The sequence below is a fragment of the Anopheles maculipalpis genome, chromosome 2RL (genome assembly GCF_943734695.1).
Source record: "Anopheles maculipalpis chromosome 2RL, idAnoMacuDA_375_x, whole genome shotgun sequence".
Classification (NCBI taxonomy): Eukaryota; Metazoa; Arthropoda; class Insecta; order Diptera; family Culicidae; genus Anopheles; species Anopheles maculipalpis.
The window spans coordinates 61,320,130-61,348,105 of NC_064871.1; the positions used below are offsets into that span (position 1 = coordinate 61,320,130).

At 39.8% G+C, this 27,976-nt stretch overlaps 7 protein-coding genes across 10 annotated transcripts; 3 read left to right on the forward strand and 4 right to left on the reverse strand.

Moving 5' to 3' along the window:
• Positions 1-26: 26 nt before the first annotated feature.
• LOC126567327 (uncharacterized) lies at positions 27-1,864 on the reverse strand. The gene is made up of 4 exons (XM_050223556.1): positions 1,826-1,864; positions 997-1,270; positions 547-923; positions 27-59 (listed from the first exon to the last, which is right to left on the reverse strand). The coding sequence occupies exons 1-4, from the start codon at positions 1,862-1,864 to the stop codon at positions 27-29; spliced, it is 723 nt and encodes a 240-aa protein (XP_050079513.1).
• Positions 1,865-5,223: 3,359 nt separating this feature from the next.
• LOC126558905 (uncharacterized) lies at positions 5,224-6,218 on the reverse strand. Its single transcript, XM_050214990.1, has 4 exons — positions 6,156-6,218; positions 5,810-6,089; positions 5,362-5,735; positions 5,224-5,298 (listed from the first exon to the last, which is right to left on the reverse strand). Exons 1-4 carry the CDS (start codon positions 6,216-6,218, stop codon positions 5,224-5,226), a joined length of 792 nt encoding a protein of 263 aa, XP_050070947.1.
• Positions 6,219-9,455: 3,237 nt separating this feature from the next.
• Positions 9,456-10,528, reverse strand: LOC126567328 (uncharacterized). The gene is made up of 5 exons (XM_050223557.1): positions 10,466-10,528; positions 10,256-10,393; positions 10,031-10,184; positions 9,600-9,970; positions 9,456-9,533 (listed from the first exon to the last, which is right to left on the reverse strand). The coding sequence occupies exons 1-5, from the start codon at positions 10,520-10,522 to the stop codon at positions 9,456-9,458; spliced, it is 798 nt and encodes a 265-aa protein (XP_050079514.1). The 5' UTR covers positions 10,523-10,528.
• Positions 9,590-27,956, reverse strand: LOC126557799 (neuropeptide-like 1). Of its 4 annotated transcripts, none has more exons than XM_050213682.1 (6): positions 27,873-27,956; positions 26,166-26,871; positions 25,763-25,975; positions 25,271-25,445; positions 22,166-22,527; positions 9,590-9,601 (listed from the first exon to the last, which is right to left on the reverse strand). In XM_050213682.1, the coding sequence occupies exons 1-5, from the start codon at positions 27,954-27,956 to the stop codon at positions 22,182-22,184; spliced, it is 1,524 nt and encodes a 507-aa protein (XP_050069639.1). In that variant the 3' UTR covers positions 9,590-9,601; positions 22,166-22,181. The 4 variants fall into 4 exon arrangements, with proteins under 4 accessions (XP_050069639.1, XP_050069642.1, XP_050069641.1 ...); XM_050213685.1 differs by lacking the exon at positions 25,271-25,445 and adding an exon at positions 23,251-23,266 and having other exon boundaries at positions 27,873-27,953; XM_050213684.1 differs by lacking the exon at positions 9,590-9,601 and having other exon boundaries at positions 22,184-22,527; positions 25,261-25,445; positions 27,873-27,953.
• LOC126558817 (uncharacterized) lies at positions 12,599-13,483 on the forward strand. Its single transcript, XM_050214889.1, has 2 exons — positions 12,599-12,941; positions 13,013-13,483. Exons 1-2 carry the CDS (start codon positions 12,611-12,613, stop codon positions 13,468-13,470), a joined length of 789 nt encoding a protein of 262 aa, XP_050070846.1. The 5' UTR covers positions 12,599-12,610; the 3' UTR covers positions 13,471-13,483.
• Positions 17,162-18,097, forward strand: LOC126558742 (uncharacterized). The gene is made up of 2 exons (XM_050214801.1): positions 17,162-17,568; positions 17,642-18,097. Exons 1-2 carry the CDS (start codon positions 17,172-17,174, stop codon positions 18,088-18,090), a joined length of 846 nt encoding a protein of 281 aa, XP_050070758.1. The 5' UTR covers positions 17,162-17,171; the 3' UTR covers positions 18,091-18,097.
• Positions 18,846-19,424, forward strand: LOC126559290 (uncharacterized). Its single transcript, XM_050215422.1, has 2 exons — positions 18,846-18,905; positions 18,982-19,424. Exons 1-2 carry the CDS (start codon positions 18,846-18,848, stop codon positions 19,417-19,419), a joined length of 498 nt encoding a protein of 165 aa, XP_050071379.1. The 3' UTR covers positions 19,420-19,424.
• Positions 27,957-27,976: the final 20 nt, after the last annotated feature.

The window sequence follows — 27,976 nt, forward strand, 5'->3', positions numbered from 1 at the left end:
GATCAATATCAATATGAAAACATATGTTAGAGCCCTGTATCGCGTGAAATAAACATGATCTATTGTAAATATGCATGGATTTCCCCGAAATCGAACGAAAAGTAGACGACAGAATTTTGACGATTTTGCTGGACAACTTAACACATACTGATTGTGTTGAAAAGTGAACAGGCCGCCTATTCTGGCTATTATACTTATTTGTCTTAAGATGACAAATTTGAAAGCAGTAAAGAACACAAATAAACATTCTCGGATGAGAATTCTTGTCTGTGCCAATTTAAATGTCACTTGAAGTTTATATCGATCAACTCACTTTATTCAAACAGTTTTCGTTCTATTTTGACCGTAGGGTATTAGAGAATACTAGTTAAATTGTTTCTTTTAAAGCCTTGCAGATCCTCTTCTCTTCATCATACGTGAGTTGTAAAGGGCATCGCTGCTCGAACAATTCCAGCTGTACCAATTAGTTAGACACACAACAATGAAAACTTTTGTTAGGAAAAGAAGCACACAGGCCTGCAATGCACGACGTTTCGTACCACTTACCTTGAAAGGTGTGACGTAAACACATTCATAGTATTTTTTGTTATCTCCCGGGTACGGGAAGCGACCACTTTCTCGGCATTCAAATTTGCACCGTTGCAGTTTCACATCGTACACCTCCAAAGCGCTAGGACATTCGAACATCACTGGTAATCCTCTGCTCGAGCAAAAGAAGTAAAGTTGTGGAAACGGTTTATAGACAAACCATTTATTACGATTCAACGGCAAATCACAGTTCACTTGATAGCAGTCGTCCAAAGTTTTTCGTAGAAAGCACGACGAGGACGAATGATTGTAGGCGTTATTCGCTGCTAAACAACTCAAAGGCGTAGCTATCTGCTTTTCGTCACAGTAAATGTACTGCGTACAGTTGGCTGGATCTATTGGATAAATGATGAAAGCAATAGCAACATACCTAAGTAAGCATTATCACGATCTGTTTCACGATCATACCTGGATAAAATCCAGCCTTCGACAAGGGACAAAGATCATCTGCCATCGCGCAGGTGCTTTCTGACTCATACTCCGCAGAACAGACACCATTTCCTGTGCAGTAAGGTTTATCTGGTTCCACATCTTGACATTTGTAGCTAGTAAGAACAGTTTGATCATAGCTACAAATGTTCACCGTACGACAATCACCACAACCTTGACGTTTGCCGGATTCACACTTATCACTCACAACGCGGGAACCGGAAACTACAGGTGATAGACTCAACGAAGCTGCCTTTAAAATATTGGAAATGAGATATGATGCATGCATGGACTGTTTTTATATCTTCTTATTGGCTTACCTCTTGCACACAAATGACAACACAACACCAAACTATGCGTTTCCACCACATGATGAAGATGTTCTAGTTGTCAATAAAATCATGCGCCAAGCTTTTTATATGAACCATCACGTCCAAAGTTGTACGATATGCGCCTACAACAATTGATAAGATAAAAAGTTTGGTCTTTATCAGCTTTGCATTGCTGATTTTGTGGGCTTCACACTATTTTGGTTTGTTCTTTCTGCAGGTATATTACCGAAACATGTGCTAATTGTTAACAAATTTTAATTTTTATTTTGGTATTTATTTTACTTTCTTACTTCTTAACCATTGCGGCTCTTTTTAGTTTTAGTCTGCAGTAAAAGTATTCTGAACCACTCACACATTAATGCCACTACGCCTACTACTACTTAATGTTTTCAACTAAACGCCTTATAACAATGAAAAATGGGTCATCCGAAATCCGTCGAAGTCAGTCAGGCGAATTTAACACGTCATAGAAATACAGTACTGACGACATCGTACAGCTCATAGAACTCCTCCATTGCCCTTTCTCGAAAGAAACCCTTATCTGCCTCTCGAACTAAGAAAGTTTTAATCTGTTTTAGGCAGCGTCGATTCCTATCATTTTGCAAGTGCAGATAAAAAACGTACAATGTGCTAAGTCGTCCATCGCATATGCTATTGGAAGAAGCTGAATTCTAATCCCGGATAGCCAATGTTTAGAAAGTCTTCGATATTGTGATCCATTTTTGACTTTCGCCTCGTTGATTCGCGCTCGACCGTTCGTCACAGTATATGCTATCATCGTATGTCAGTATCAGGATTGATTTATAGAAGATGGTCCTCGAAACTTCCATCTCCGTGTATCGAGTGTCCTTGTACTACATCAGATTTAAAAGCATACTGGAACTGGCACCCATCTTTCTTAGAACATATGCTCTTTATAACCCAGTGCTTCTGTAAGCCTCTACAACAAAAATGCTTCCCTCAGCGGCGGATATCAGAGCTCCTCATTAGCATATGAACATTGCAAAAACACTACGCCTTTGTGTGTGAAAAGCTTACGTGTGAATACAGAATTTAAGAACTCTACAGTTTAACAGTTTATCTCTTTTGTAACATAGTTAAACCAACACAGTGAATTGCTAAAGTCATTTAAACTGCCCCAGGAAAATCTCGTCGCTAGTGATTGTTCTACCCGTGCATCTACTGACCTGTATGCGTTCTTATGAGAATTTACAATGTATCGATGCTGTGATGAGTAGGGATTTCCGAAGGGAGCAGTCTTGGACCGCTTCTGTTCTTTGTGCGCATAAATGTAGTAACTCGGGTGCTCATTGCATGATCACTGCGAGAAAGCGGTGTCCTTTCGTATATTATGGTGAATTCTAACGTGGTCCAACCTTAACGATTAGTGGCTGCATCCCATGAGACGCTGTGGGGGTTCAGGATCGAGAGTGATCGAGTTGGAAGGACACTCTCTTTCCGACAGCGCATCGTGATAGTTGTAATAAAGTAGTTTTGGAAATAGTAATTGTATACCGTGAACATTCACTCTAGATTTAATTTTATTCGTGACGAAAGACCTTGCGACATGTGAAATTTCGCATCGGTTCTACAATTTAGCGCAGAAATTGTGTTACTGACTTAGGAATACTCCTTGACGAAAAGTTAACTTTCACGTTCAGCTAGAGCACGGGGGAAATAATTGATCGGCTTGCTGATGCAATCGTAGCACACAAGGCTAATGCAGTTTTTAAAACTCAAACTATCTCTGTAAAACACTTTAAATAAACGAAGAAATAAATCAAGATAGTTTATTGCTCTTTGGTACAGTCGATCTTGATATATGCTTCTGTTGTATGATTGCCTAAGTTGCTCTACCGGCGCGCTAATGACAGATGCAACGCTTATTCACTTGGTTCGGTTTACGCTTCTGCAGGATCCAAATGGACTACGACGGATGTTGTACGTTGCTAGACCACGAACAAAATTGATGAAATTGTATAGCCCAGCTGCAGGTAGCTTGTAAAACCGGAGCGACTCACTACTAGCGCTGCTAGCTAACATATAGCCCTAATATATCCGTTTCAGATTAAGAATAGGAAAGCGCACGTTCAAAAATGTGATGGTAAAAAAGGACTCTGCGTACTTGCATCCACAAGGGTAATACAATAATAAGGGTAATACGAAATGGTAATAATAGGTAATAGGTAATAAGGGTAATAATAAGGGTAATACGGAACCTATCTAACCATATGATCCGGAAAAATAACAAGATAAGCGACCGACGCACAGAGACACAGGACACGTACGACAATTTCTTATTTATACTTTTTTCAACTCAATAGATCGTCAACATAATATGCAACCTATTTTAGTAATAAGGAGTTATTAAGCTTGAGTCAATCGAAAAAAATATACGCTTATATTTTTTTATTCTTCTAGCTTGACTCTAGCTTGAGTCTTCATATCCTTCTCACTGTGCTAGGAATCTTTTATTTGAACAAGAACTTCTCCCACACACACGTAGAACGTTTTACTGCATTTTCCAAAACGACAGCTTTATTTTGGATTGATTGAAAGCTCTTAGATTATCGCAAAAAAAGGTTTCTAGAAGGTATTTAATGCAATCCGCATAAATAATCAATGAGTTAAGATCGACTTCATTTCAAGAAAATGACCAAATGAAAAATGATTCATTCCTACAGTTGTCACAGCATCATTGCGGATATGAACATAAATATTCGCTCAACACAACCGCTTTGCGGTCTTGGCCTGCCGCAGCAGAATCCGGAACCGCTCACGGTCCCGCGCCGTCGCTCGCCAATCCGTTATCTCGGCCTTGATGGCGGATGATTACAAGCCATCATTCAACCTCAATATGGGCCTATCACGCCTCCTCTGTCTGTGTGGACGGCCATGCCATGTCACCCGTATAACATGACCAGACTATCGGAGCCTGACGAGCCTAATTCGCTGCACGACGGTGAGGTCGTCATACAGTTCGTACAGCTCGTCGTTGTAGTGGCTCCTCCATTGTCCTTCCACACATACGGGGCCAACGTCCCTTCTGAGCATCTTCCTCTCGAACGCGGTTAAGAGGGCTTCGTCTGTTTTAGACAGGGTCCTTGTCGCAGAGGCGTATGTGAGTACTGGGACTAAAAAGGTACGATACAGTCCCAGCTTCGACCGTCGCGACAGGTTTTTTGAGGTGAGACGTTTCCTCAGGCTGTAGAATGACCGGCTGGCCGCCAGCCTCCTAGCACGCAACTCCGTCTCTATGCTGTTTTCGGTGCTGACTTTTGACCCGAGATAGGTGAAGTTTCGGACGACTTCAAATTTGCGATAACCTATCCGTACATCCAAGGTTTTCTGCTGCCTGCTCGATCTTTTGGAAAGAATCTGCTACCTGGGAGAGCCGCAGATCAATGATGACCTATATCATCAGCGTATGCCGGGATCTGGGTTGAATTATAGCAGATGGTTCCCTAAGTCTCCACCTCCGAGTCACGGATGGCCCTCTCTAGCGCCAAGTTGAATAGGAGACAGGCGAGCCCATCTCCCTGACGCAGGCCTTTGGTGGTAGCAGAGGACCCTGAGAGTTTTCCATCCACCGTCACCTGGCATGTGACGTTGGTCATGGTCATTCTAACAAGCCTGATCAGTTTGGCCGGGATTCCAAAAAAGCTCATGGCCTCGTAGAGTTTTACCCTGGCTATGCTATCATATACGACCTTGAAATCTACTACAAAATAATTCATGAAATGTGCTTTATTTTCAATCTATTTTTATTATTTTTCTACTGAGTTACCTGTTCCGTTACATCCGTCACAATACGTTTACATTCTCATTATTCCTGTTTTCATCAGTTTTTGTTATTCCTTTTGCAGCACGTGCATCATACCGGTACACATTTTTGATCATTTTCATTGAATTGTAACAATGGAGGGCAAGTTTGTTCATACTTTTCCAGCTGCGGAGATAAAATTCGATTTATGAGTTTTTGAAATATGCAAGTCAAGCTTCAATACATTACCTTCGTAGTACTGATATATGCACATTCGTAATATTTGTTGGAGCTAGACGGGTGCACGAAACGCCCAGCAGTGCGACACTGAAATTCGCATCGTTTCAATGTCAAATCAAAAACATCTGTTTCACGCGCACATTTGAACATCAGCGGTCCATTTGATGAGCACAGAAAATATAGCTGGGGGTAAGGGTCGTAAACGAACCACTTGTCCTTGTTACGCGAATTAGTGCAGTCCACCTGGAAGCAATCTGCCGAACGACGTTTAAGAAAGCACGATGCGCTCGTCTGGTTGTACACATTATTGGTTGCCACACAAGTTTGTTCGTAGCTTACGCTATTTTCATCACAGTATAAGTAGCGGGTGCAGTTTGATGGATCTAAACATGTAGTACGTAATAATTAGATTTGCTAACCACGAAACGCTAAGATGAAATATAAATCATCAACTAACCCGGATAATATCCAGCGGCATTCATCGGGCACAAATCATTTGTCTTCGTACAAATGACATCGACGTCCGGAACATTAGAACAAATACCTTGACCAGTACAATAAGGTTTGGAAGGATCAACATCCTGACACCGAAACTGTGCGAGAGGAATCTGGTCGTAGCTGCAAATTTTTACCGTGTTGCAATCCTCACAATCCTGCCGGCGTCCTGCAGCACACGATGTTAGTGAGCGACGCAAGGGTCCTCGTAACGATAACAAAGACCGAAGCCCATGTTGCTCCTATAAATCATCATATAAAGTAGCTTCGTTAAGAGAGTTGAAGTTGAGTAAATAGACACTGAGTACCTCGCCTTTCACTGTTGCGCAAACTGACAGCACTAAAATTAATGCACGAACCAACATTTTCATTCAAGACTTCTAGAATGTAATGCGCATCATAACGCGGCACTCTTTCATTATATAGTCGCTACCTGTGTTATGGTTTGTTACACAATTTTGAATATTTTTATAGCAGAAGCATGAGATAAGATACCACACACAAAACGGCACACAGCGGCAATATTTGATCAAGATTAGTTAAATGTTTTTTTTTACCGTTATTTTGTTAGACTTTACCCAACCATTACCATTGAAATAAATGTGAATGATAAAAAAATTACTCTATAGTTTCATGCAACACCTTAATGATTTGTTATGCAAAAACATAACTTTCTAATCAAATATTGTGTAATATCCCCCAAAACATAATATCCCGCACAGTTATTATGCTAATATTTATGTTTATCTAAGATACATAAACCCTATCCCCCAATCTTGCTAGTCATACATGTTCCAGGCATAGATAAAGCTAAATTTTATTTCAATGGTCATCAAATATTTACACTTGGCCAAACAGGTCTTACAAACAAACTTACATACCACATAGATACAAATCGTAGCTATCGAAGATTTCAAACAGTTTCAAGAAATATATGTTTTTCTGTAAATGTTTCTCACTAAAAACAGTCCAGCTAAGCATCAAACCACACCAAAAACATCGTTAAGCTTCATTCATTCCAAATATTTACAAAAATACAATAATGATCTTCTTAACTGCTCGCTCAATGTGTTGTGATCAGAAGGAGGTCGAAGCATTAGAGTCGCCGAATCGATCTGGATGATCGAGATGGTGATGCTACGACGGGCTTTTCGATACTTCGAAGTATCGCCGACCTTATCCTTTATCCTAAACTCCTGCTGGGGAAGACTATTCAACTTCCTTGGTCAACAATTTTTGCGACAATTTGCAACAATTGGGGAGCGGGGGTTAGCGAGCGAGCGATCTGTCGCGAATGAGATTAACTACGAACAACGATTAGAAACGAACACAAGCGTGTGCCAAAACTAAAGGTGGACAATGACTAAACAACTCTAGTTTTGCTGGGTCGAAATGTCTCCAAATGTTTCATGAAAGACGATTCTTTATGTTTATTTTTAACATAATTCGTTTATGTACGAAACGTATCTAAGCTGAATGATTATTTTTATTAAGAATATCTCTACGTGTTAGTGCTCGTATTTATTATTCATACATATTTTCAATGTATGGCTCTAAGCTTTTAAGACGGAGAGCCTTAGTGTCAGTTAGTATCGTTATCTTCTGTACTTTTTATGTAAGAAACTAACTACATTAAGTTGTTATGTTGTGATTGTATATTTGCCAATTGAGATTATCAATCGATGGCTTTTTTTATATTTATTTTGATAAAAATAAAAAAGTCATCAAAGCCGTAAAAATTTACAAAGCATGTTTTACACAGTACAGAGTGAGGGTAGATTTTTAAGAAATGGCTAAAATCAAGATCAACAGCTTTATTTAGAGCACTATCAGCAGTGTCGAATCAATTTGATAGTGGTTTCTTACTACCATTAAAGGAATGTAATAGTTTATTAGGATTGGAAATCTAAAAACGATCTGCTCTGACATTAAGTAACATTCCTTAACTTTCGTTTGTGTTGTAAACCCTGTTTAAATGACTAGCCTGTATTGGTGCACTAAGTTGCTGCATAGTCTCCGTTTGAGCCTTCATTGTATTAGTTTAAAACTAAGCTTTATCTCAAAAACTCCTATTCTACGATAAGTATAAATGAGTTTGTAATCGAAAATTCGTTATAAGATGTACTATCAGCTTCCAAACCCTAATACAGTTTGAACGCTATACATGAAATTAAAAACATTTTGAAATATTTTTCTGCTTATATGTGACTTTTTCACTTTCAAAAACAAATATTTTTCTTTGTTACACTTTCATCGTAAATATTTTATTTATTTATTAAATTATTTATTTACTTGCTTATTTATTTACAATCAATTATGACGGTACCATACCGTATTGTCAACACCTCCTGTCTACATAATGATAAGGCATTTCCTCCTAATTCTTTGCCTTATCCCGGGCATGCTCGGTTGCATCGTAAATATGTGGACAGAAAACCGAGTTTACCGTTTATTGCACATACCAAAAAAAGGTGAAAAAGCTTACCAAACAGACTGCTGTATTCGCATTGGTACCGTCGTCAAGAAGAACCGGCGGTACCGCAATTTACCAAGACTTTAAAACTGTTATCATTCCTCCACATTCAGATAAGTAAATTAACAAATTTGTAATTCAAGCTCCCTCTACGCATGACTGACTATCTCATTACGGTTAAGCTAAGTGTGGGAAGCTAACAATGGCAAGTCAAAGTAGAAGAAGAAAAGACGTAAAGAAAAAAGTAGAGAAGAAAATATTGACATTTCTTTTAACAGATTGTTCTATTATTCAATAGATAAGTTACGACAACAAATTAAACCTTCCTACATACATGAAAATGTATGGTGCAGCTTGACCATCGGAACGCCATTTGATTTTCGTCTGCTTTACCAATAATCAACAAAATTAGATCAATTGCAATTAATGTATCTGGTCTTATTTTACTTGCCAAATTGCTTCAGGATAAAAACCGAATAAGGTCCGAAAGACCCAAAGGTTCTACAAAAGAGGTTCTTCAGGATTGTTGCACAATTTAAAGATAACGGCTGAATATTCCAGTTTTTTAACCCGAGTTAATCATAAACCGCATTATTTGACTATCTTCAGCATTCTTATTCTTGGTTTAACGACCTACTAGGTCACACCAGCCATCAAGTGATTTACTAGACTTGCAGATCCCATGTTGTTGTCCGGATGGGATTTGAACCCCAGTCCTGCCTTGTGAAAATCCTGCGCCCCTGTCGCATCTTGGGGTTGGTCGCATCAGATCTCTATCTATCCAATCTATCTCCGACTTTTCAACAATCCATTGTACATATCAAAGTGAGAAGTGATACATGCTGTTGTTTGAAAGTTTTTACATGGTTTTGAATCTCTGGGATAGGAAAAGAGAGTTGAAACGTACTGTAATATAATTTCGGAAATAATTGCTTTCAATTAGTAAAAATCAATAATGAAGCACAGTGTAATGTTTCCCTGATCGGTGATTTTATCCCATATTTTATTCGCTATTTAATACCACTTTCTCTGGTGTTATGTTAGGTTAGGTCAGCTACACTTGATGCCCATTCCTATTCTATACATAAAATATTTCTTCAGATCATGCGTGGTTTCATCATCTGCTTAATCCTCTTTATGTTGATGTCGCTTTTGCACATACTTTGCCATCGAATTTCAGACCAGGCGGACAAGACAGCTCGAACTTTTGTAACTGCAATAGAGTTTTACATTACAAATGAAGCATAATTCAACATTTTTATCGAAGCAATGCCCTTACCACTCCGTTCGTTCCTGGTAAACATGCGTAGTAGCGATCGTCTACGCCAGCTATCGGGAAATCTCCTTCCTCGATGCAACCAAACTCGCACATTCTCTTCGCCTCATTGAATATCTTATTGGCATCGCATCTGAAAGTCATTGGACCACTTGATGCACAGTAAAAATATAGCTGAGGATTTGGTTTATATGCAAAAAATTTGTTCAGCATTGCAGAAGTGGCACAGTTAATTTGGAAACAGTCGGCTGCTGTTTTGCGAGCGACCCATTTTTGAGATTTAAAATCAAAAAAGTACGCTGAGGAAGGAGCAGAATACTTGGTTGCTTGCAGATCCGAGCCACAGTAAACCGATTCACCACAATTGCTGGGGACTGAAACAAGTACGAAAACAACATAATTGGATGCTATATTTGTGCTATACAACAAGTTACCTGGATAGAAATATTCCTTGGTGGGGCAGAGGTCGCTTGGAATTGTGCATTTATTTTCAGCTGAACAAACTCCATTATCAGTACAGTACGGACGTTGTGGATCGATAGAACTACACTCGTACGAACCAACATTCTGTTTTTGGTAGTTGCAAATCTAACACGATGACACAAAATAAATAAACTTTCCATTTTTATATAAAGCTATTTGCAGATCAGAAAGCTTACCATAATTTTCGAACAACTGCCACAAGTAATTCGCTCTTCTTTGCAGGTGTAATCATTCGTTTCTAAATCATCTGATTGATTTACAGCAGTTCTTTGTCTCGCAAAGATGATCGGCAAACTGTCTTGAGATACGACTGTCTGAAATAATGAAAACACACAATTGTTCTTTTGCACATAATCGTATGAAACCTTGCTGCTCAGTAACTTTACCTGTAACAAAACAGCGCCTACACAAAATAGCCCCAAAAGCCAAACAGACACTCCCATGATGGCAGCTAAACTTATCGTGACGTAATACTCCTAAGCGCTTGACTGGTTGTGAACTAATGGTTGCAAGTTTTTGGCAAGCCGATTTTATACTTTTGTAGCCAACTAAAAAACCCAAAGTACCTAGATAAGCTTTATCAGTCCTCCGATGGTTTCTGAGCATCCAGTTCAGTTATCTTTTGTCAGATGATCATATTTTTCAGCTGGCTAAGATAAAATTGTAACCTTCAAAGTTCATCAGTCAGAAAATGCAAATATTTTACTATGAAGATCGCAACAAAACATGCACACGTGCAAAAAATTATCAAATTCTGTGAGTTTATTGCGATCTATTTCAAGAATTCAAGCAAACGTGTTGTTTTATGAACCAATTTAAGTTTCACACAATCATAGATGATCTTCAATGGTTTCTCTTATTAGCTTCTAATATTCAGTACAGCACTTTTAATATTCTCGTGGTTTAGAGCAATCGTTTAGTTTTAATAATTAACAGTTCGTAAATTTGCTTACGTATGTGTACCATTTCAAATTTCGCAATCACTGTCAACTCGATCGTAAAATATAGAATAGAATTTTTCATCATGGCCTCACCAAAAACATCAGTAATTTACGGGTATTAAAAATGATTCTGATTGTACTATCGTACAAGGTTAATAAATCGTAGGCCCCAAATCGTATGACACAAAATCATATTTGTTTTTCAATTCATATTTTACTTCTCAGATCTTTCCAATTCGCATTGATCTCGAAACTCTAATCATCTTGCTTATCACGTGCGTGATTGCTTTTCCTTATAACTGTTGTACGAATATTTTTGAAATTAAGATACTGATTTTGACTATAATGTCTTCTTCTTCTTCTTGGCTTAACGACCTCTAAGGTCATGCCGGCCATCGAAAAAGGCTTACTAAGACTGCCGATACCACGTAGTTGGTTAGTCAGTCCTCACTACGGGGGGACGGTCCGGATGGTATTTGAACCCCGGTCCTGCCGATTGAAGACTGGCGCTGCTGTCGCATACACCACCGGGCCACCCCATGTATGACTGTAATGTATATACACTATTATTTTATTATTATTATCAATTTTTTTGATGCTACGATTTTACAAATATCTTCTCAAAACTAGGACTTAAACTAGGTAAGCAAGAGGGACGAGGATTCAAGAAAACGGAAGCGGAATTGGGATCTTGGAGCGTTGTAATCGAATAGGAGGTACGAAACTTTTAAAACTGAAAGCGTTCGTAGTAATGGGACATTTTGGCCGTGACGTGAATGGCGGGAGAGAATAATGAGTTGGTGTCAATCGCGCAGGTGACGTGAAAGAGCATAGAGTGGAATCAAGGAAAGTAGAGCGGAAGCAACCAGATCATTGGTAAGAAGGTAGGAGGTAAAGTATGGTAAAGCTAAAAAAGGAGGTAAAGAGGTAAAGCTGGATGTGAGAATTACGCGTTCTACGAGAATCGAGAACGCATTTTATTCAGCATTATTCAGTCTGATATCGATATGAACTTGAAAACAAAGTTTCTCATCAAGCTAAACTCCGAAATCTTTTGTGACAGTAAATCTACTAAATTTAGTGCCACAAAAATAGTAACCATGCTTGATCTTACTATTCGCACGACCATCCGTGACAATGCCGAACAAGACGTCATACTTTAAATGAATAAATAAAAAAAAATATTACATCTATTTTTTATCGCCTTTTCTGTTATTCTTCCATCCTTTCCTATCTCTGCAGCATCAAAACTATACCAGCGCTACTACAATCTTGAATCCACATCTCTCACTCTGTTGATAAACTAAATAGTTGTACTATCATGCATACAACACACACAAGTAACAGACAACACCTAACATTCACTTACTTCAAACAACACTTGTAATTACTATACGGAAACATGACGTTTGATAAGGAAAACAAATCTGCTTATCTTTATTGCACACGCTCTCGGAAAACTAATTCCATTGATCTAATACGCTGATAACGTTGCAGATCCAAGCGAATGTGACCGGTGATTTCCATATGATCTGAGTTATTTAAAGACAAGTTTGTGTTGCATGTCCGAATAGTTACAGTGGTTTCAACATGGAGTGGCATTTGGCAATAACATACATTGCAATAGTTCTTCTTTGCGATCGTACTTTTAGCCAAGTGGGCAGTAACAGTACAGCGCTAAATGCTAGGGCCTTTGTGAAAAAGGGATGCGATGGAGTAAAAACGTACATTTGCGATTCTTGCACATCACGAAGACCGTGCATTGGTACCCAAGAAATTGATGCTACGTTTACCTGTGCCACAGGATTATTCTGCATAGAAGGCACGGCATCTGATCGTTGTGGACCGACACCATCGGAGGAATGTGTGACGACTACAGAAAGCACATCATTTACGTGCTCTTCAACGGGGGTTTTTCCTGGTACGTTTGCTTATGCTTAAGATTTAACCATCAAGATTTTATCATCAAAACTTTCATTCGCTCGCTTGTAGATCCCAACAATTGCTCCAACTACCATGTGTGTTTATCAATTGGCGAGTCTTCCACCGTATACAGATGCCCACCAGGATACGCCTTTGACATCGTAACTTCTTCCTGCATTCGTCAACTAACGACAGCGAACTGTGTTACCGTGACTTGTCCTGTTGGATCTCCTCGCTACGTTCTCTATGGCACTAGTCGAGTTTATTACGCCTTGTGTAACGGTGTGACTCTGCCTACTCAAGTACTACGTTGTCCAAACGGTGCCCTTTTTACGTACTTCTCATCTAGCTCACTTTTCGGCGAGTGCGTGTACACTTGCTCAAGCCAGGGTAACTATCCTAACAGTAATAATCCCAGTTCATACTTTCAATGCTACATTTCAAATGGTCGCTTAGTATACAATGAGCTCGATTGTCCGACAGGCACCGTATTCAATCAAACTTTGCGATACTGTACACGACAATGAAACGTTCATCAGCTGTTATACCATTTGAATTTCTATGCTAAATAAATATGTGTGTTAGTAAAGTACGGTCGGTCATCTTCTACTCTCTACAATTCATTTATATTCGTATGATAAGAAATAAAGTATCGTTTATATCCGCAAGTAATTGTGAATATTCTATACTATACTATACTATATCAAGCAAATCTCACTCAATTACTTACATTAGAACTTGCACTGTCATCTGCCAATTTGGACTTCCTAGCAGACGCTTCAACACCATCACTGAATCTCAGTCTGGATCTACCAACCCACCTCCGTTCATATAATGAGTCTAAAAGGATTATATGGGTCGTAGTGCAGCATTTTTACAGCGTAGGGTGGCCCGGGGGTGAAGTGTACAGAGGCGCCAGTCTTCAAATGCCAGGAGTTCACATCCCATCCGTACCGTCCCTTCGTAGTGAGGACTGATTATCGAACTGAGTGGTATCGGCATGTCTAGTAAGCCATTGGATGCCCGGCGTGACCTCAAAAGGACGTTAAGCCAAGAAAAAGCGTAGCATTTTCACGACATGACCAACCCAGTACAATGGTACGATCACCGTACAGCTCGTAGTGCTCGTCATGGTATCGGAACCTTCATTCTTATACGGGGCCCATAATCTTTCTGACCAGCTTCCCCTCTAGCTCTTCTAATATTATCATCTTTACTGTGCTCAAGTCAACTGCCACGTAATACCAAACTTTGACCTCCTATCGTCTTTTGTATGGAAATCCCCCAGGATAATTATAAGGTCATGCCTAGGACACTGGTCAATTGTTTAATCCTGGCGGACGCAGAACAAATCATCACGAACAAATCACAAATCACAAATCACAAATAAACGAAGTCGTAGCAGTTTCTACCATGCCTGTTGTGTACATCATTTCTCAACCAGCGAATCGCTTGTAGTGCTACAAGGTCCAAATTCGGTGTGGCTAGGGCATTATATACGAGTTTCTCGTAGTTTCTTCAAGGCTCCAGCTTCGTTGAGAGTACGTCAGAACCATGAGTCCATTAAAATCGTTGGCCGAAGGCGGCTTGGGGATAATAGCCATGCTGCATCATTCGCCTTTGAGGATGGGATTGGCACGAGTGCCCAAGCTTGGATACACAGTGGGGCAAGATACCTTTCGGATCAACGAGACCGCGCTCGAGTAGAACCTGGCAGTAGTGCTAACTATTAGGTTCGCAAATAAATAACGGCCGTTTTGAAATCGATGAAGCCACTGTGGACTGTGACGCGATTTTGACGTTTATAAACGTCATAAATCAAGTCAAACGACATAATCAAACTGTGTAAACAAATTAGTCATTATTTCGTGCGAGTAAAAGTTCCTAGTTCTTGAAAATGTCTGATTTTGAGCCGGATAAAGGCCATATACGGGAGGTGTTGCTGTTTTTGTTTCGAGCGAAGAAAACGGCAGCCGAAGCGCGTCGAGAGCTTTCGAGTGTTTACGGCGATGCTGTTCTAAGGGAAACAAAGCGTTGAGGTTGGTTTCGACGCTTTCGAAGCGGTGATTTAGCCGTGGAAAATGCTCAACATTCGTGAAGGAAGGCCCAAAACGTTCGCCGATGAAAAATTGACGGCTGTACTAGAAGAAAAGCATAGCCAAAGTCAAGAAAAGCTTGCATCGTGACGGGAGATGATAAGTGGATTTTGTTCAGCATTCCTAAGCGCAAATTATCTTGGGGATCTCCCGGCCATACCCCAAAATCATCAGCTCGGGGGAACATCCATAGCTCAAAAGTTATGCTGAGTATTTGGTGGGACCAGCTCGGCGTCATCTACTACGAACTTCTGAAACCGGGAGAAACAATCACTGGTGAACGCTACCGGAAACAATTGATGAGTTTAAGCCAAACACTGCGAAAAAACGGCCAGAATACTCTTCACGCCATGACAAATTTATTCTGCTACATGACAATGCTCGGCCACATGTTGCGCAACCTGTGAAAAACTACCTTAATACCCTCAAATGGGATGTTTTACAGCACCCGCCGTATTCACCGGATCTGGCACCATCGGATTTACATCTGTTCATCGATCCATGGCATATGGATTAGCTGACCAGCAGTTCTCCTCCTATGAACAGATCCAGAATTGGTTGGATACCTGGATTCGTCGTCAAAAAACGTATCATTTACCGAAAAAGAATCCGCGGTTTACCCGAAAGGTGGAAGAAAGTAAAAAATAACAAAAGCCAATACTTTGATTGACCCAATTTTTACAAATAAAAATGCCACGAATAAAAACAAGCTTATGAAAAAAGGCTGTTATTCACGTGGAGGGCTAAATCTGCATATTCCGGCCATCAACACCCAGGCGCTGCTGACCAGCAGGTATGTCGCAGAACAGGACTATCTGCGAGTCGGTGGCCAGCAAATTTTGTACGCGGGAAACCCGCCGAACATCAACCCTGTTCCAACAACTTACCCGTGCCTCAGAAAGGTTGTCATGCAGCTAGCATACATACCAACCATAACAAATAAGATCACCGCCCTTGCGATTCGTCGGATGTTAGTTGAGAGGCTTCCCGACACAAAGGTCGAGCAGGAATCTCCAACCGTAAACTGGCGACTAGTGTGGAGCAACATCGGTTCGCAACGGCTGTCTTCCAAACAGAGATCAGTCTTGTACTTGCTGGCACATTTTAAAATAACTCACGGAGAGCTATTTTCCAGGATGAATCGTGGATCCTCAGCTTGCGCAGAGTGCTCCCAGGTGGATACAATTGAACACAAATTTGCTTTGTGTTCCAGAGTGTCCACAGCCTGGAGTATTCTGATGCAAGCTATCCAAAACGTCGAACCTCCCTTACTCCCTCATTCCAATCCCTCCGCTTACCTGTTCTAACAAATGTTAGTAAAAGTAAGCGGATCCCAAACCTACGTTTGTTTGCTAACTACATCATCCACATTGTTGGAAACAACAATGCTGTGATTGATGTAGAAGTCCTTAAATGTTCATTGTAAACTTTGTAGTTGATTTTCATACCCAGTTTTTGTTTTCTTTAAATTGTAAACTAGAATTTAAGGTTTTTTATGTTTTTTTTTTCTAATAAATGTTTTATAAAAAAAAATTTACCCAATTTTTACAAATAAAAATGCCACGAGTAAAAACAAGCTTATGAAAAAAGGCTGTTATTTATTTGCGCACATATTATTTAAATACTGATGCGTATAACTTTTTTGTATAAAGAACATCTGTACCTTGCGGAATATTGAGAACAGAACAGCAACAACATTACCCTTTTATTAATGAGTTGGCCGTACATTCTACAATCATCTGATTGAACCTGCACCAATGTACTGCAGCTGTTTGTGGAACTATTCAAAATCTGGTCGTATCTACACAACGTTTTTAACTGCGAACGATTCGAAGAGAAATGGCTTCTGCTACCTCAACAATATTTACAAAAGAATCATATCCATAATACGCTGCTTTCCCTGCATTATTTTGCATCTGAAACCAACACTTTGAAACAGCAAAGCTCTCGAAACAGTACTCTTGACGTGTGGTAAAAGTATACAAACCCATGAATTAAGATAAGCATACTGGATCCTGGCGGAAAACAAGATTAAGAAATGTCAATCATAATAACCTCCTGCAATACAATTCCACAAACCTGGTTTTCTATAAACTAGCCATGGACAGCAAATGCTGCTAGTGCTGAGCAAAATGCTTTTTAGAACGGGTTTCCTCTTCATCGCGGTGGTTCTTGCGCATACCGTTGCAGACTTAGAAGTTAACGAAGAAGAGTCTGATAGCTCCACCGATGATTTAGGTTCTGGCATACCGGGTACATTGGTCAACATCTCAGATAGCCAGCTGCAACGTTTATCAACTATAACCGGTGTGTGTGACGGTGTAAAACAACTTGTATGTGATACATGTAACACATTTCGCGTTTGCTTGGGAACGGAACCTGGGGCGACGGTCGCATGCCCTACTGAACAGCCGTATTGTAACTACGGGACCACCTCAGATTACTGTTCCAACGTTCCAATTCCAAATGTATGCAGTGTGGCTCCTGAAGACAACCCAGTTACATGCCCAGCTGTTGGAATCCTCCCAGGTAGGTAGTCCTAAAAGATCTATCTCTAAACCCCCTTCATATTGGTTTACTTTTTTTCTTTTGCAATAAACAGATGCTAGTAACTGTCGTATCTATCATGGATGTACCAATATAGGACAAAGCTCGTCCATTTACAGATGTCCCGCAGGATACGCGTTCAATCCAGCATTGGAGCTATGCGGTTTAGAAAATGTGTTTTCACGCTGCGTAAAGATGCAATGCACGGCTAACTTCGTTGGACATGTGCGATACGGTCTGTCCCAACGATTCTATGGTTTATGTGATGGTTCCGGACAGGCTCCGCTTGTTTTTAAATGTCCAAAACGAGCCAACTTTGCGTTTATCACCGGTTCCACGTTTGGCGAGTGTGCTTACCTGTGCCCTGGACAGGGAAACTATCCAAACAGTAACAATCCTAGGGCATACTTTCAATGTTTTTGGGCAAACCGACGCCTACGATACAATTTAGTGCTCTGTCCTGGCGATTTGACATTCAACAGCCGCCTGCAATACTGCACCTAATAGGTATTATAGCCATCGAAGCCTTATTTGCATTGTCCTTTATTGGAGTATATAATTAATTTTATAACCAATCATTCAATAAACATTATTATGCACATTTGTGGTACAGTTTTTTTTATTTCGACAACCAATTAAAGAGTTATGTCCAGCTCTCGTCATTGTATGCGTCATCGTTGTGATCTTTGTGTTTGAACTTATCATGAAATCAATCAACAGATAGGTACTCCCGCTTTCACTTTTAAAACTGGGTTCACATCCAATTTGAAGAAATATTTTTTTAAACTATTTTCCTCCCAAATTTTCTCCACACTCAGCTTTGATGCAATACCTTAGAAACAAAAGTGCAAAATTCTAATCCCAGGTGAACTTTTTCTAACAACAAACCGCGAGAACATTAATAAACGAGAACAAATTAAGAAGCCATAATCGAGGGGATGCGAAACCGCGACCCAATATCACTTTCCTGTAATACACATTCTATTATCTATACAGCACGTACCACGTTTGTGTAACACACGAGTTTCTATGCATTTGTATATTACCTTCGTTTGTTTTGCTAGTTTACTCACCTTCCACACAGGCACCATAAACGATTCCAAGGCAAAGATCATTCTACTGTGCAACCTTTGTATCTCGAGAGCAGAGGTATCTGCTGCAGTACCAGGCCCGTCCTCTCAAGCTTAGTATCGGCAGTGAAGCGTTTTGTAATTCCGACTTTTTAATAAGCAAAGTGGACACTGCTGGAATCAAACATAATGTTTTTGCTTTGGACAAAGCTAAAACTGTGCTATTTTATGTGTTGCTGCATGGGTTTGGTAAGTTCAGAGGCGGAAAAAAATGGCTCACATTGACATTAAATGCTGACACCCGCCGAGCGATTTCACTGTCCAGTTGCAGGTTGGCAACAGCTCTCCCGTACTGGTGCTGGTAGCGAATGGAAGTGACATCACGATTAATTTCCCCGGAGAAAACAATAACAACCGCGTGTTCAGCATCGTCAGCAGCTCCGGCAATAACAACCCATCCATGCTGGACTGGATAGGTGGTAATGGTGCCAACAAAGCGCCCACCATAACGCTGGGAAGTTCGAACGCCCCTGTAATGGCTCCCGATCAGATGACGGATGACACCGGTGACGAAGAGAATGCTGCATCACCTTCAAATCGACACGCAAGCTGGGGCCCGCAAGGATTGAACGCATACGACGAAATCGATGGTATACTTCCGCTTGTAACGACCGTAACCCCTAAAATTGGAACCAACGTCACCACCAGCAGCACTACTGCATCCGCTGGCACCACTGATAAGGTGATAGCGGCACCGGTATGACAAACATGCTCCACCCTTGACCCAAATTACCACAAAAAGAGAAACAACCGTATTCCGTAAATAGATGTGTGCACGTAAATTGTGACTGCTGTTATGCACATTTTTATTCCATTGTCTTATTTCTTCTTACATGATTTTATAATAATTTTTATTTGGGTTGGTTTGGTTTTCCTTAGCACATATAATTAGGAGGAGGTGAAGGAGAGTCTGATAAATAGAGTTGTTGGTTTTTTTTTCTTTTCACTGTATGTATATAACGTGTGTGTATATAGCATGTATAAGAATATGTATGCTGGTAGTATATAATTCCTTCACTGCCGTTTTGCCATTTAGCTCCACTTTATTGATAGCAGTAGCATTGAAAAGCGTTTTATATTACACACTTTTACTAACATAATCAACACCTTCTTTTGAATATCCGCTGAAGACAAACGAGTGTTCTCCCGCCTAGTACCACTGACGTTTAATACTAGGATGAAGAGTGAAGGATGAATTCCTTGTGCTGCGTTAGCTCAGTAGGTAAGCAAGTAAATTGATGGTTTTTGGTTGGTTTGATTTTGATTTCATTGGAGCTTTGGAGTACAGTGAATATGCATACAAAGTTAGTGGATGTTTAACATTCAAGTATAAACGATGTTCGTACGTAACACTACCTATGTTCGCATGGATTTGTGCATGCCTTGCTTTGTGTGTGTGTGTGTATGTGTTATAAATTATTGTCTCGTTTGCACTGCATACAATCTTAATTGCTAGCTTTGTTGTGTATTTCGTCCTGCTCATTTCGCTTCGACATTTACTTGCCGTTATTGTATTATTGTTACTTCTTTTTATTGTCCCTTGTAGATATAATACATTGTTTTGTTTACACTCATTACACTCATCCAACATTGATTTTAGTTTCAGCCTTCAGTATTGACGTTATTTTTTTCTTTTCCTTTTTGTTTATAATATTGTCGATTGCACTACATCACTCGTACGATAGTTTGTTCGGAGAAAGAGCAACGCATCATCGCCTTTAAGTGATTCGAAACAAATCTAGCAAGCGAACTAATGCTGTGTGGGATTTGTGCGATGATGTGTTTGTTGTATTAGTTCCGTTTTATGCAAACCAAACATTATTGTCCATTCATACGCAGTCAGTCAATTTCTGACTGTGCTATCTAAAAATATGTTTTGATTGACCGTTATGCTCAATCTTAGATAAGTTTGCACTCGCTTACGAACACTTGTTTGCTGTATTTATTGTCCTCTTGATTTTATTTCTGTAGCACTCGGTTGGGTTATAGTTTAAACTTTGTGATGAGCGAGTCACAACATCTTTTACTGTACTTATTTTAGTTAAGAACTTACTTTGCCCAGTAGCATAAATAGTTGTCTGAATATGACAGAACCAAAAGTCTACCGTTCAAAATGTGAGTCGGTTAGAGCTGAAGAAGTCAAAGAGAACCAAGGAGACCGTTGATTCACTCTTTCACTCTGCTGGTACACCTTGGCATATTGATTGGTGAAGGTGATTGGATTGGTGAAAATTAGTTGTTCAACAACATAATGCAACGTAACACATACCAATGACTTCAAAGCACATTTTCATATCTGTCCCTTCCCCTGTAGGCTCATAGACTTTGGCAGAACTGTCAGCAGCCATGAGCAGCAGTGCTGAAACGTTTGTCACCCGTTCCAAACATTCCAAATAACTTATCCACCAAAGCCTTTCAGATGGTAGAAAAACACCGTGTGTTACCGTTTCCCATTGTTTAGTGTAGATTCAGCTATTTAGCTCCATTCGACACATGCTGCAAATGTGCACGATCTACCGAGCAGAGGCGCACCAAATACTGACGTTAGATGTTGAAACCATTGATGTTGTTGCTGTTTAGTAGTTTGTAATTGAACGTGATTTGTTTTTCCCTTTTTGTTCACTCGTTATCAATTTCCGTTATCCCACTCCATCCCTCTGCTCGGAAAATCTCGGAATGCTCTTTGGAGTCCGAAAAGCCTCGAAGCCACCACCGAAAAGACAGAACAGGTGCATACGCTGGAATGTCAGTTCTACTGTTCTCCATTTACGGTGGTATACCGAAATGTATTAATAACCTTCACATTCTGCTCGGAGTCTATGGTCTACCGTCTGCAGATTATTCGAATAATGTTTCAGTTTTGATGTCTATAATTTAAATTCTTACATTAGCCATCTTTCATTCCACCAAAAAAAAACGTGTAGATCATACAAGAGGAGTTTAGTTGGAAGATTCTTGTATAATGTATAGTACTGATCTTTCAGACATTCACTACCATCTGGATTATATTGGTAATCATTTAATCGATTTGATATGAGCGAACGGATATGAACGTACTGGATATTACTTTTGTTTTTTGTAGTATAGAAATTCTTGAGCGCACTTTATTGTGCTTGATAGTTAGAAAGTTAAAACTAGACTTGAGCTGCATTTTCTCCCAAATTGCTTAGATATAGGTTAAAACTCAGGTCATATACTCGATTACAATTTTTTTTAAAGATCCATATTGGAAAAGGACATTGCAAAATATGAACAAAATCAACTGATTGTATATTTATACGTTTAGTTGTCTAGTTAAAAGTTTTCATAAATGCAATAAAACAATCAGCCATTTTTCGTTCATGCTTGGTTTGATAAATAGAATCATACGTTTGTTCCATATGTTTGGCAACTTTTGGGATCAATGCTCACAATTCCAATGCAACAGGTCCGGTATGTTATATATTCACTGCGAGCTTTGTTTGCTTACTTATAGTAACCCGCATTCCGACCATAAGTTGCTTGAATGTATTTATTGTCAAGGTAATACTGTTTTTTCAGATAGTAAAGTAACTTACGGAGACGGCTGGCGCAACGATATTCCTCATCGGTGTAGAAAGGATTTACACGTTCACTGTACTCTTCCTGCACGTACGGGTGACTCGCGAAGGCCTCGCCAGTGTAACGCGGCAACTCTGGGCGGCGCAGCACCCCACGTGGACTGTAGCCCTGGAGCTCCCCAACTAGCGGTACCTCGGAATCCATAAATGCATTGTCTACATACGCCGCTGGTTGGTTGTCGTAGTGGCTCGGGTCGGGAGTAAGATTCGACCTGGTTAGTTTGTAACCAAACAAATGTGATAAACCGTATAAGTCAATGTTCATAAGAGATATTCAACACTCTACATTCAACGAATTTTCTACAAACATAGAAAGGTGTTGGAGACTTAAAAAAAATCACATGTACTTTAACACGTTGACCACCGTGAGCTGATTCAAAACTAGACTTTCGGTTCACACCAAGCCAACCACCAGTGACTGGATAGTGCAAGGTGTTAATGGTCAGATCTTATCATTATTTGGCACTGTTTGGCACGCCATCAAAATCGTCTACGGGCGGTAAACGTGTTAAATTACTTCTGCTTACATGACGTGCAATCTAACAAACAAAATTTGATCTTAACATTAGGGGAAGAAATTTTCCATTAGTTACTCTACGTATAAGTAAACGAAAACGAACATTATGATATACATGTGCATCAGTAAATTAAAATAAACATAAACACATACAAGTTTTCACAAAAAGTGGCATATGGTTTCAATATGATAAACATGATTTTATCTTAAAAATACCAAAAAACAAATATCAACCATATACTTTCATAAACAGCATGCAAAGATTAGAAAAGCGTTTAACTTGATTGAATTTGTGTATAAAAAAAACAGTGAAAAACAAGACACACAATTCATCCATCCACTATTGACTAACGATCGTGTGATTTTTTTAGTGCAATCAACCGTTAAATTGTATGTTAAATTGTAAAACGCTCATCACCTGCTTCGAGGTCGTGCTGAGGTATTTTTTGTTGGTTTAGTTTTAGTTTTTTGTGTCACATGGTCACAAAAAAGAAGAGTAGAAATGAAGGGGATAAATTATTATTAAATCTCGTAATACGATCAACTACAAGAAAGTTATTCAGGGTCTTGCGTAAAAATTGTTTTAAGTCGCAAAACAGTTTTCCATCGCGATCTGTTTCAAATACGTCCCTGCGTCGAAACATTTATTTGATATCCTTTCTAACTCATATTTCATGACCCTAAAGTTTTGTGTTTAATTTAATGTAAAAATGTTAATAAGTGAGCAAAATTATTTGAATCATTTATACGCTTTAAAACGGTTTGTATTTCCGCACACAGTACGCGAACACACGTTATCCGACAGCAAAGAAAACCCGGGAACGTTCAAAACTCCCATACAAATAGTTTATGATTTTCAATGCGCCCTAAATGGAAACAACAAGAGAATAATGCTTTTGAACTACAGCAAACAGGCTGTAACAAAATTATATCGTGTTTTTTATTTTTTAATTAAAACATTCTACAAATATTCAGTAGAGCGAAGAGAAGCACGTTATTCGAAATGACAGCACGACTAACAGGTTGGCTGATAAGTCCCCGGTCTGACACATAAAATGCGCCGCTAGTATTAAATGCATATTATTTTTATATAGCACCAACCTTCAAATGATTCATGTCACAATTTGACGTCTGTATGTCAATTAGTTTGTGAGACAGAGCGTCTTTTGTCAAGCAACTTTTGGTTGCTTGACGAACGAAAAAAGAACGAAGAAGAAAAAAGTGTTGTTCCACCAAGACAACGCACCGTGCCACAAGTCATTGAGAACGATGGCAAAAATTCATGAATTGGGCTTCGAATTGCTTCCCCACCCACCGTATACTCCAGATCTGGCCCCCAGCGACTTTTTCTTGTTCTCAGACCTCAAAAGGATGCTCGCAGGGAAAAAATTTGGCTGCAATCAAGAAATGGTCGCCGAAACTGAGGACTATTTTGAGGCAAAACCGAAGGAGTACTACCAAAATGGTAGTACTCCTTCCAAAAAATTGGAAGGTCGTTATAATCGTTGTATCGCTCTTGAAGGGAACTATGTTGAATAATAAAAACGAATTTTGACAAAAAAAAATGTGTTTTTCTTTGTTAGACCGGGGACTTATCAGCCAACCTGTTATGAGGACAAACATTCACGAACCAAGCTCGATCGTAACAGCATGCCGTCGTATTTGAAGAAAGGAATTCGATTCATGAGTTGTTGCACTTCCTTAATAGCAAGTTTGCACTTTTAATAGTTCATTTTAAATCATTAAACATCGGATGTGCTCGAAAGCCTCAAACATTGCAAATGTACTATCCACTTGTACGGAGCTTCGTAAACGTTTAGTCTAGGATCTTTTCTTTCCATCAATAAACAGCTCACAGCTTGACCTAAGCCTGGGTAGTGTACACCCAGAAAAACATTCAATTGAAGAAACACTATACCTGCTAGTGGATCTATCCGCATATCTGTTGCCGTACATGTATAAGAGGTGTGTTTATGTTGTGTGAGCAGTATTCGTTAGAGTAGTATGGTACATCTATCAAAATATAGTAAAGAGCCACGTATGGTTTGCATTCACGAGGCTTTGCGAAGAGTACTAGCTAATCCAATTTCACATTCAACAAAGAAAGGGTGTCGGAAGGACTGACTATACAGCAGATAAAGGACATATGCAACTCTATGGTTAGCTTATATTAAAGAGGTCGAATAGGCACCTAAGGAAACACTCATAGCAAGGTTGTTTTTTTTTTTTTGTTTTTGGTTCAGTCGGACTTGTCTAGAGCAATGGAAGGCACATTGGGAAGCACGTGTGTAGCATTCGTTCCAGTAAGGACTTAGGGGAAACAAGGCGGGTATCAATAGGCAAACAGAATCAAACATCATCATGACCATCATCCAGCTCATTCCTTTGATTAAACATCTACGAACAATGAATCGTTTCAACTTCCTACTATGTGAGACCTCGCCCTGCCGGCCCGACTGAAGCGATTTCCACGCGACGGCCGGAACGATGGTGTCCAGCCGGACCGCACTATCGAGGCAATGTGACGCTTTACGAGTGGCGTGCTTCGCAATGGCAGATCCGCGTCCGTTCTGTCATCTCCATAATTGGTGGTGTCTTCGCTTCTTCTGAGGCCTGTGTTGACCAGAAAATCAATTATACTACGTACGCCTTGTACCGCACACATCCGTTTTACACAGGTATCAATTGCTCATTTACAGATTTTTCCACGATTTAATGCTATTTTATGCGAGCAAACGAAACTGCTCTCACTTCCACTTCAACCATTACTTCTCATAGGTACAAAAAAGTAGCAAAACACTGGTAAAGGCTGCTTAATACACACTCAAATTGTTCATAACTAGCCTTAACTCCGTGTTGCACTTGTTTTCTTCAATGCTAAAGTACAATATGTGCTATTTACGGTTCCACCAACAAACCCATCTACTCACCAAGAAATCGCTTTTCTTCAAGATGATTGTCGGTACTGTAGAGTGGATAGGTTTGCACCATCGCTTCCATAAGCTCCTCGTAGTCCAATGGAGCCGTTTGGTAGACGGGTTCCAAAACTTCCGGGCTGCTCTCCTCCAACTCGTCATAGTACAGCGACCGCTTTTTGCGTCCACCACCTTGTGAATTCTTCAGCGATTGAATATTACGTTTCTCTGTCCAAGCAGGCAAGAAGACAATCATTTGATATTAGCACGACTCGGCACATTATTGGCTTCTCACTCAACATTTCTTTTGCTTTTGGTTTTGTTTTGCATTACTTAAACATTTATCCCTCTTTTGTGTGGCTCAAAGTTCGATTGAATAATTCAATCTGAGCCAGTTCATTCTTCTAAAGCTACATACCGTTATCACCTGTTGAACTGCTGCCTTCGGAAAGTTTATTGTGTTGCTTCGGTAAGCTCCAATCGCGCACCAGCGTCTGAATGTTTCGCTTATCAACATTTCCATATCCGGCGAGCGCATTTTCACGAGCAAGCGATTGGATGTTACGTTTCGGAGCAATTGATGGCAGCATTCCCGTACGCAGCAACGACTGAATGTTTCGCTTGCCGGGCAATTCATACTTTCTGGCGAGCGAAGCAATGTTACGCTTGCCATTAAGCATGTAGCCCGACTTCAACGCCGACACGACATTCCGCTTATCCTCACTCCATTCGCCATCGGGTGTTGTGTCCTCGGATTCGGTGTCACGCGATGGTAGCTGTCCATTTTTGGCCAGTGTTGCCAAGCTTCGTTTGAGGTATTCCGGTTGGTTTCGTAGTAATCCGGCCCGTGCAAGTGCGCCCACGTTTCGTTTTCCGAAGACGGCTCCGTCACGCAACAGCGAACGATAAGACCGCTTGTCCTCGTACGGACCACGGCTCACTTCCGAACTATCATCGAGATTTTGATAATTTTCAGACGGATCACGCTCCAAAATATGTCGCAGCTGGTTACGAAGTGCAACGGCATGCATTTCGTAACCTTCGTCCGGGTAGGTAAGATCTCTGAGCAGCGATTCCAGCTCACATGGTTTCAAGCGTCGACTATCATAGTTTTGTGCATTTACCTGTAACAACAAAAAACGTAACACACATAAAACACGTTGAGATACATTTATTAAATCATCGAACTGCGGTTTAGTTACACCATAAATGCAACCAATCAAAACGTACAACCAAAAAGATTTGTTCGCGCCTTTAGGTTAGGCTATCCGCACGCGCACACACGATTAGGTGTAACTATTCGGACTAGGAAGTAGCGACCGATACACATCTTCCCAACACAATACATTGGAAAAAGTAGCTAGATTCTTCCGTGTTTGACCAACGTTTTAATGACAGTAACTCTAATCAGACAGGGTACATCAAAACAATCATTTGTTAAAAATATTATTTGTATATTCTGGACAAGACTGAAGAAGACAGTACTGAAATTCGAAAAAATACACAAAAACATCACGAACATTTAAGGACTATTGAATTGATCAAATTTTTGGAAGAAAAGGAAGTTTATGGTAGAACGCAACGCAGCGTTTTTTAATATTGTTTAAATGCTCAAGGTACAAGGACCATTTGTTCGATTATATCTTGTTGTTGTTCCAGGTCAATCAACCATTTCCGTTTAAATTTCGAGAAAAAAAAATTGCTTGTTTGTTTGGAATTTTACTCACAGATTTTGGGCCTGTATTGGGATATTGTGTCTGCCTAAAACTTTTTTTTTATTCCGTTAGGATGGCCTGGTTATATTGCTAAGAATCTAAGACTTAAAGAAATAACACCTAATGTCGTCGGTCTGCCCCTACCAGCTTCATTGATTTAATTTTACTCGTAGCTGGTTTGTGCTATTTATGAATGAGCAATGGATTAGTGGCATCGGTCTCTTATGGTCCAAACTATAAGGACTGCCTTTCAGAGCACTGATGGTAACTAACCAGCTATGGGTAAAATCAAATAAATCAAACTAAAAATTGCTACATATACAATTTCTTGCGTTTCTTCTCACAACAAAAGTTGATTATTACACTCCTGAAATATATAATTTCCAAACACAATTAAAAAGTTTACTTACATTTTGAAAAACTAAGAAAAGCAGCAGAAACGCACGAACAAAAAACAGCTTTGGCGGTAAAACCATTTCACTCCGCAGCATCATTCTTTTTCACCTTTTCGCTT

Excerpts from the sequence above, each read along its gene's own strand:
- LOC126567327 (XM_050223556.1), bottom strand. The coding sequence starts at position 1,864 with ATGGAGGAGTTCTATGAGCTGTACGATGTCGTCAGTACT. Across the intron at positions 1,271-1,825 it reads TGTACGATGTCGTCAGTACT|GCAGCTTCGTTGAGTCTATC; the intron begins GTATTTCTATGA and ends AATATTTTAAAG. Across the intron at positions 60-546 it reads TTTACGTCACACCTTTCAAG|ATCATGTTTATTTCACGCGA; the intron begins GTAAGTGGTACG and ends TATTTACAATAG.
- LOC126558905 (XM_050214990.1), bottom strand. The coding sequence starts at position 6,218 with ATGAAAATGTTGGTTCGTGCATTAATTTTAGTGCTGTCAGTTTGCGCA. Across the intron at positions 6,090-6,155 it reads GCGCAACAGTGAAAGGCGAG|GAGCAACATGGGCTTCGGTC; the intron begins GTACTCAGTGTC and ends GATGATTTATAG. Across the intron at positions 5,736-5,809 it reads TGCCGCTGGATATTATCCGG|ATCCATCAAACTGCACCCGC; the intron begins GTTAGTTGATGA and ends CTACATGTTTAG.
- LOC126567328 (XM_050223557.1), bottom strand. The coding sequence starts at position 10,522 with ATGGGAGTGTCTGTTTGGCTTTTGGGGCTATTTTGTGTAGGCGCTGTT. Across the intron at positions 10,394-10,465 it reads TAGGCGCTGTTTTGTTACAG|ACAGTCGTATCTCAAGACAG; the intron begins GTAAAGTTACTG and ends TCATTATTTCAG. Across the intron at positions 9,971-10,030 it reads CAAGGAATATTTCTATCCAG|TCCCCAGCAATTGTGGTGAA; the intron begins GTAACTTGTTGT and ends TACTTGTTTCAG.
- LOC126558817 (XM_050214889.1), top strand. The coding sequence starts at position 12,611 with ATGGAGTGGCATTTGGCAATAACATACATTGCAATAGTTCTTCTTTGC. Across the intron at positions 12,942-13,012 it reads TTCAACGGGGGTTTTTCCTG|ATCCCAACAATTGCTCCAAC; the intron begins GTACGTTTGCTT and ends GCTCGCTTGTAG.
- LOC126558742 (XM_050214801.1), top strand. The coding sequence starts at position 17,172 with ATGCTTTTTAGAACGGGTTTCCTCTTCATCGCGGTGGTTCTTGCGCAT. Across the intron at positions 17,569-17,641 it reads AGCTGTTGGAATCCTCCCAG|ATGCTAGTAACTGTCGTATC; the intron begins GTAGGTAGTCCT and ends TGCAATAAACAG.
- LOC126559290 (XM_050215422.1), top strand. The coding sequence starts at position 18,846 with ATGTTTTTGCTTTGGACAAAGCTAAAACTGTGCTATTTTATGTGTTGC. Across the intron at positions 18,906-18,981 it reads TGTGTTGCTGCATGGGTTTG|TTGCAGGTTGGCAACAGCTC; the intron begins GTAAGTTCAGAG and ends TTCACTGTCCAG.
- LOC126557799 (XM_050213682.1), bottom strand. The coding sequence starts at position 27,956 with ATGATGCTGCGGAGTGAAATGGTTTTACCGCCAAAGCTGTTTTTTGTT. Across the intron at positions 25,976-26,165 it reads CAGTTCAACAGGTGATAACG|AGAAACGTAATATTCAATCG; the intron begins GTATGTAGCTTT and ends CTGCTTGGACAG. Across the intron at positions 25,446-25,762 it reads TGAAGAAAAGCGATTTCTTG|GCCTCAGAAGAAGCGAAGAC; the intron begins GTGAGTAGATGG and ends TGGTCAACACAG.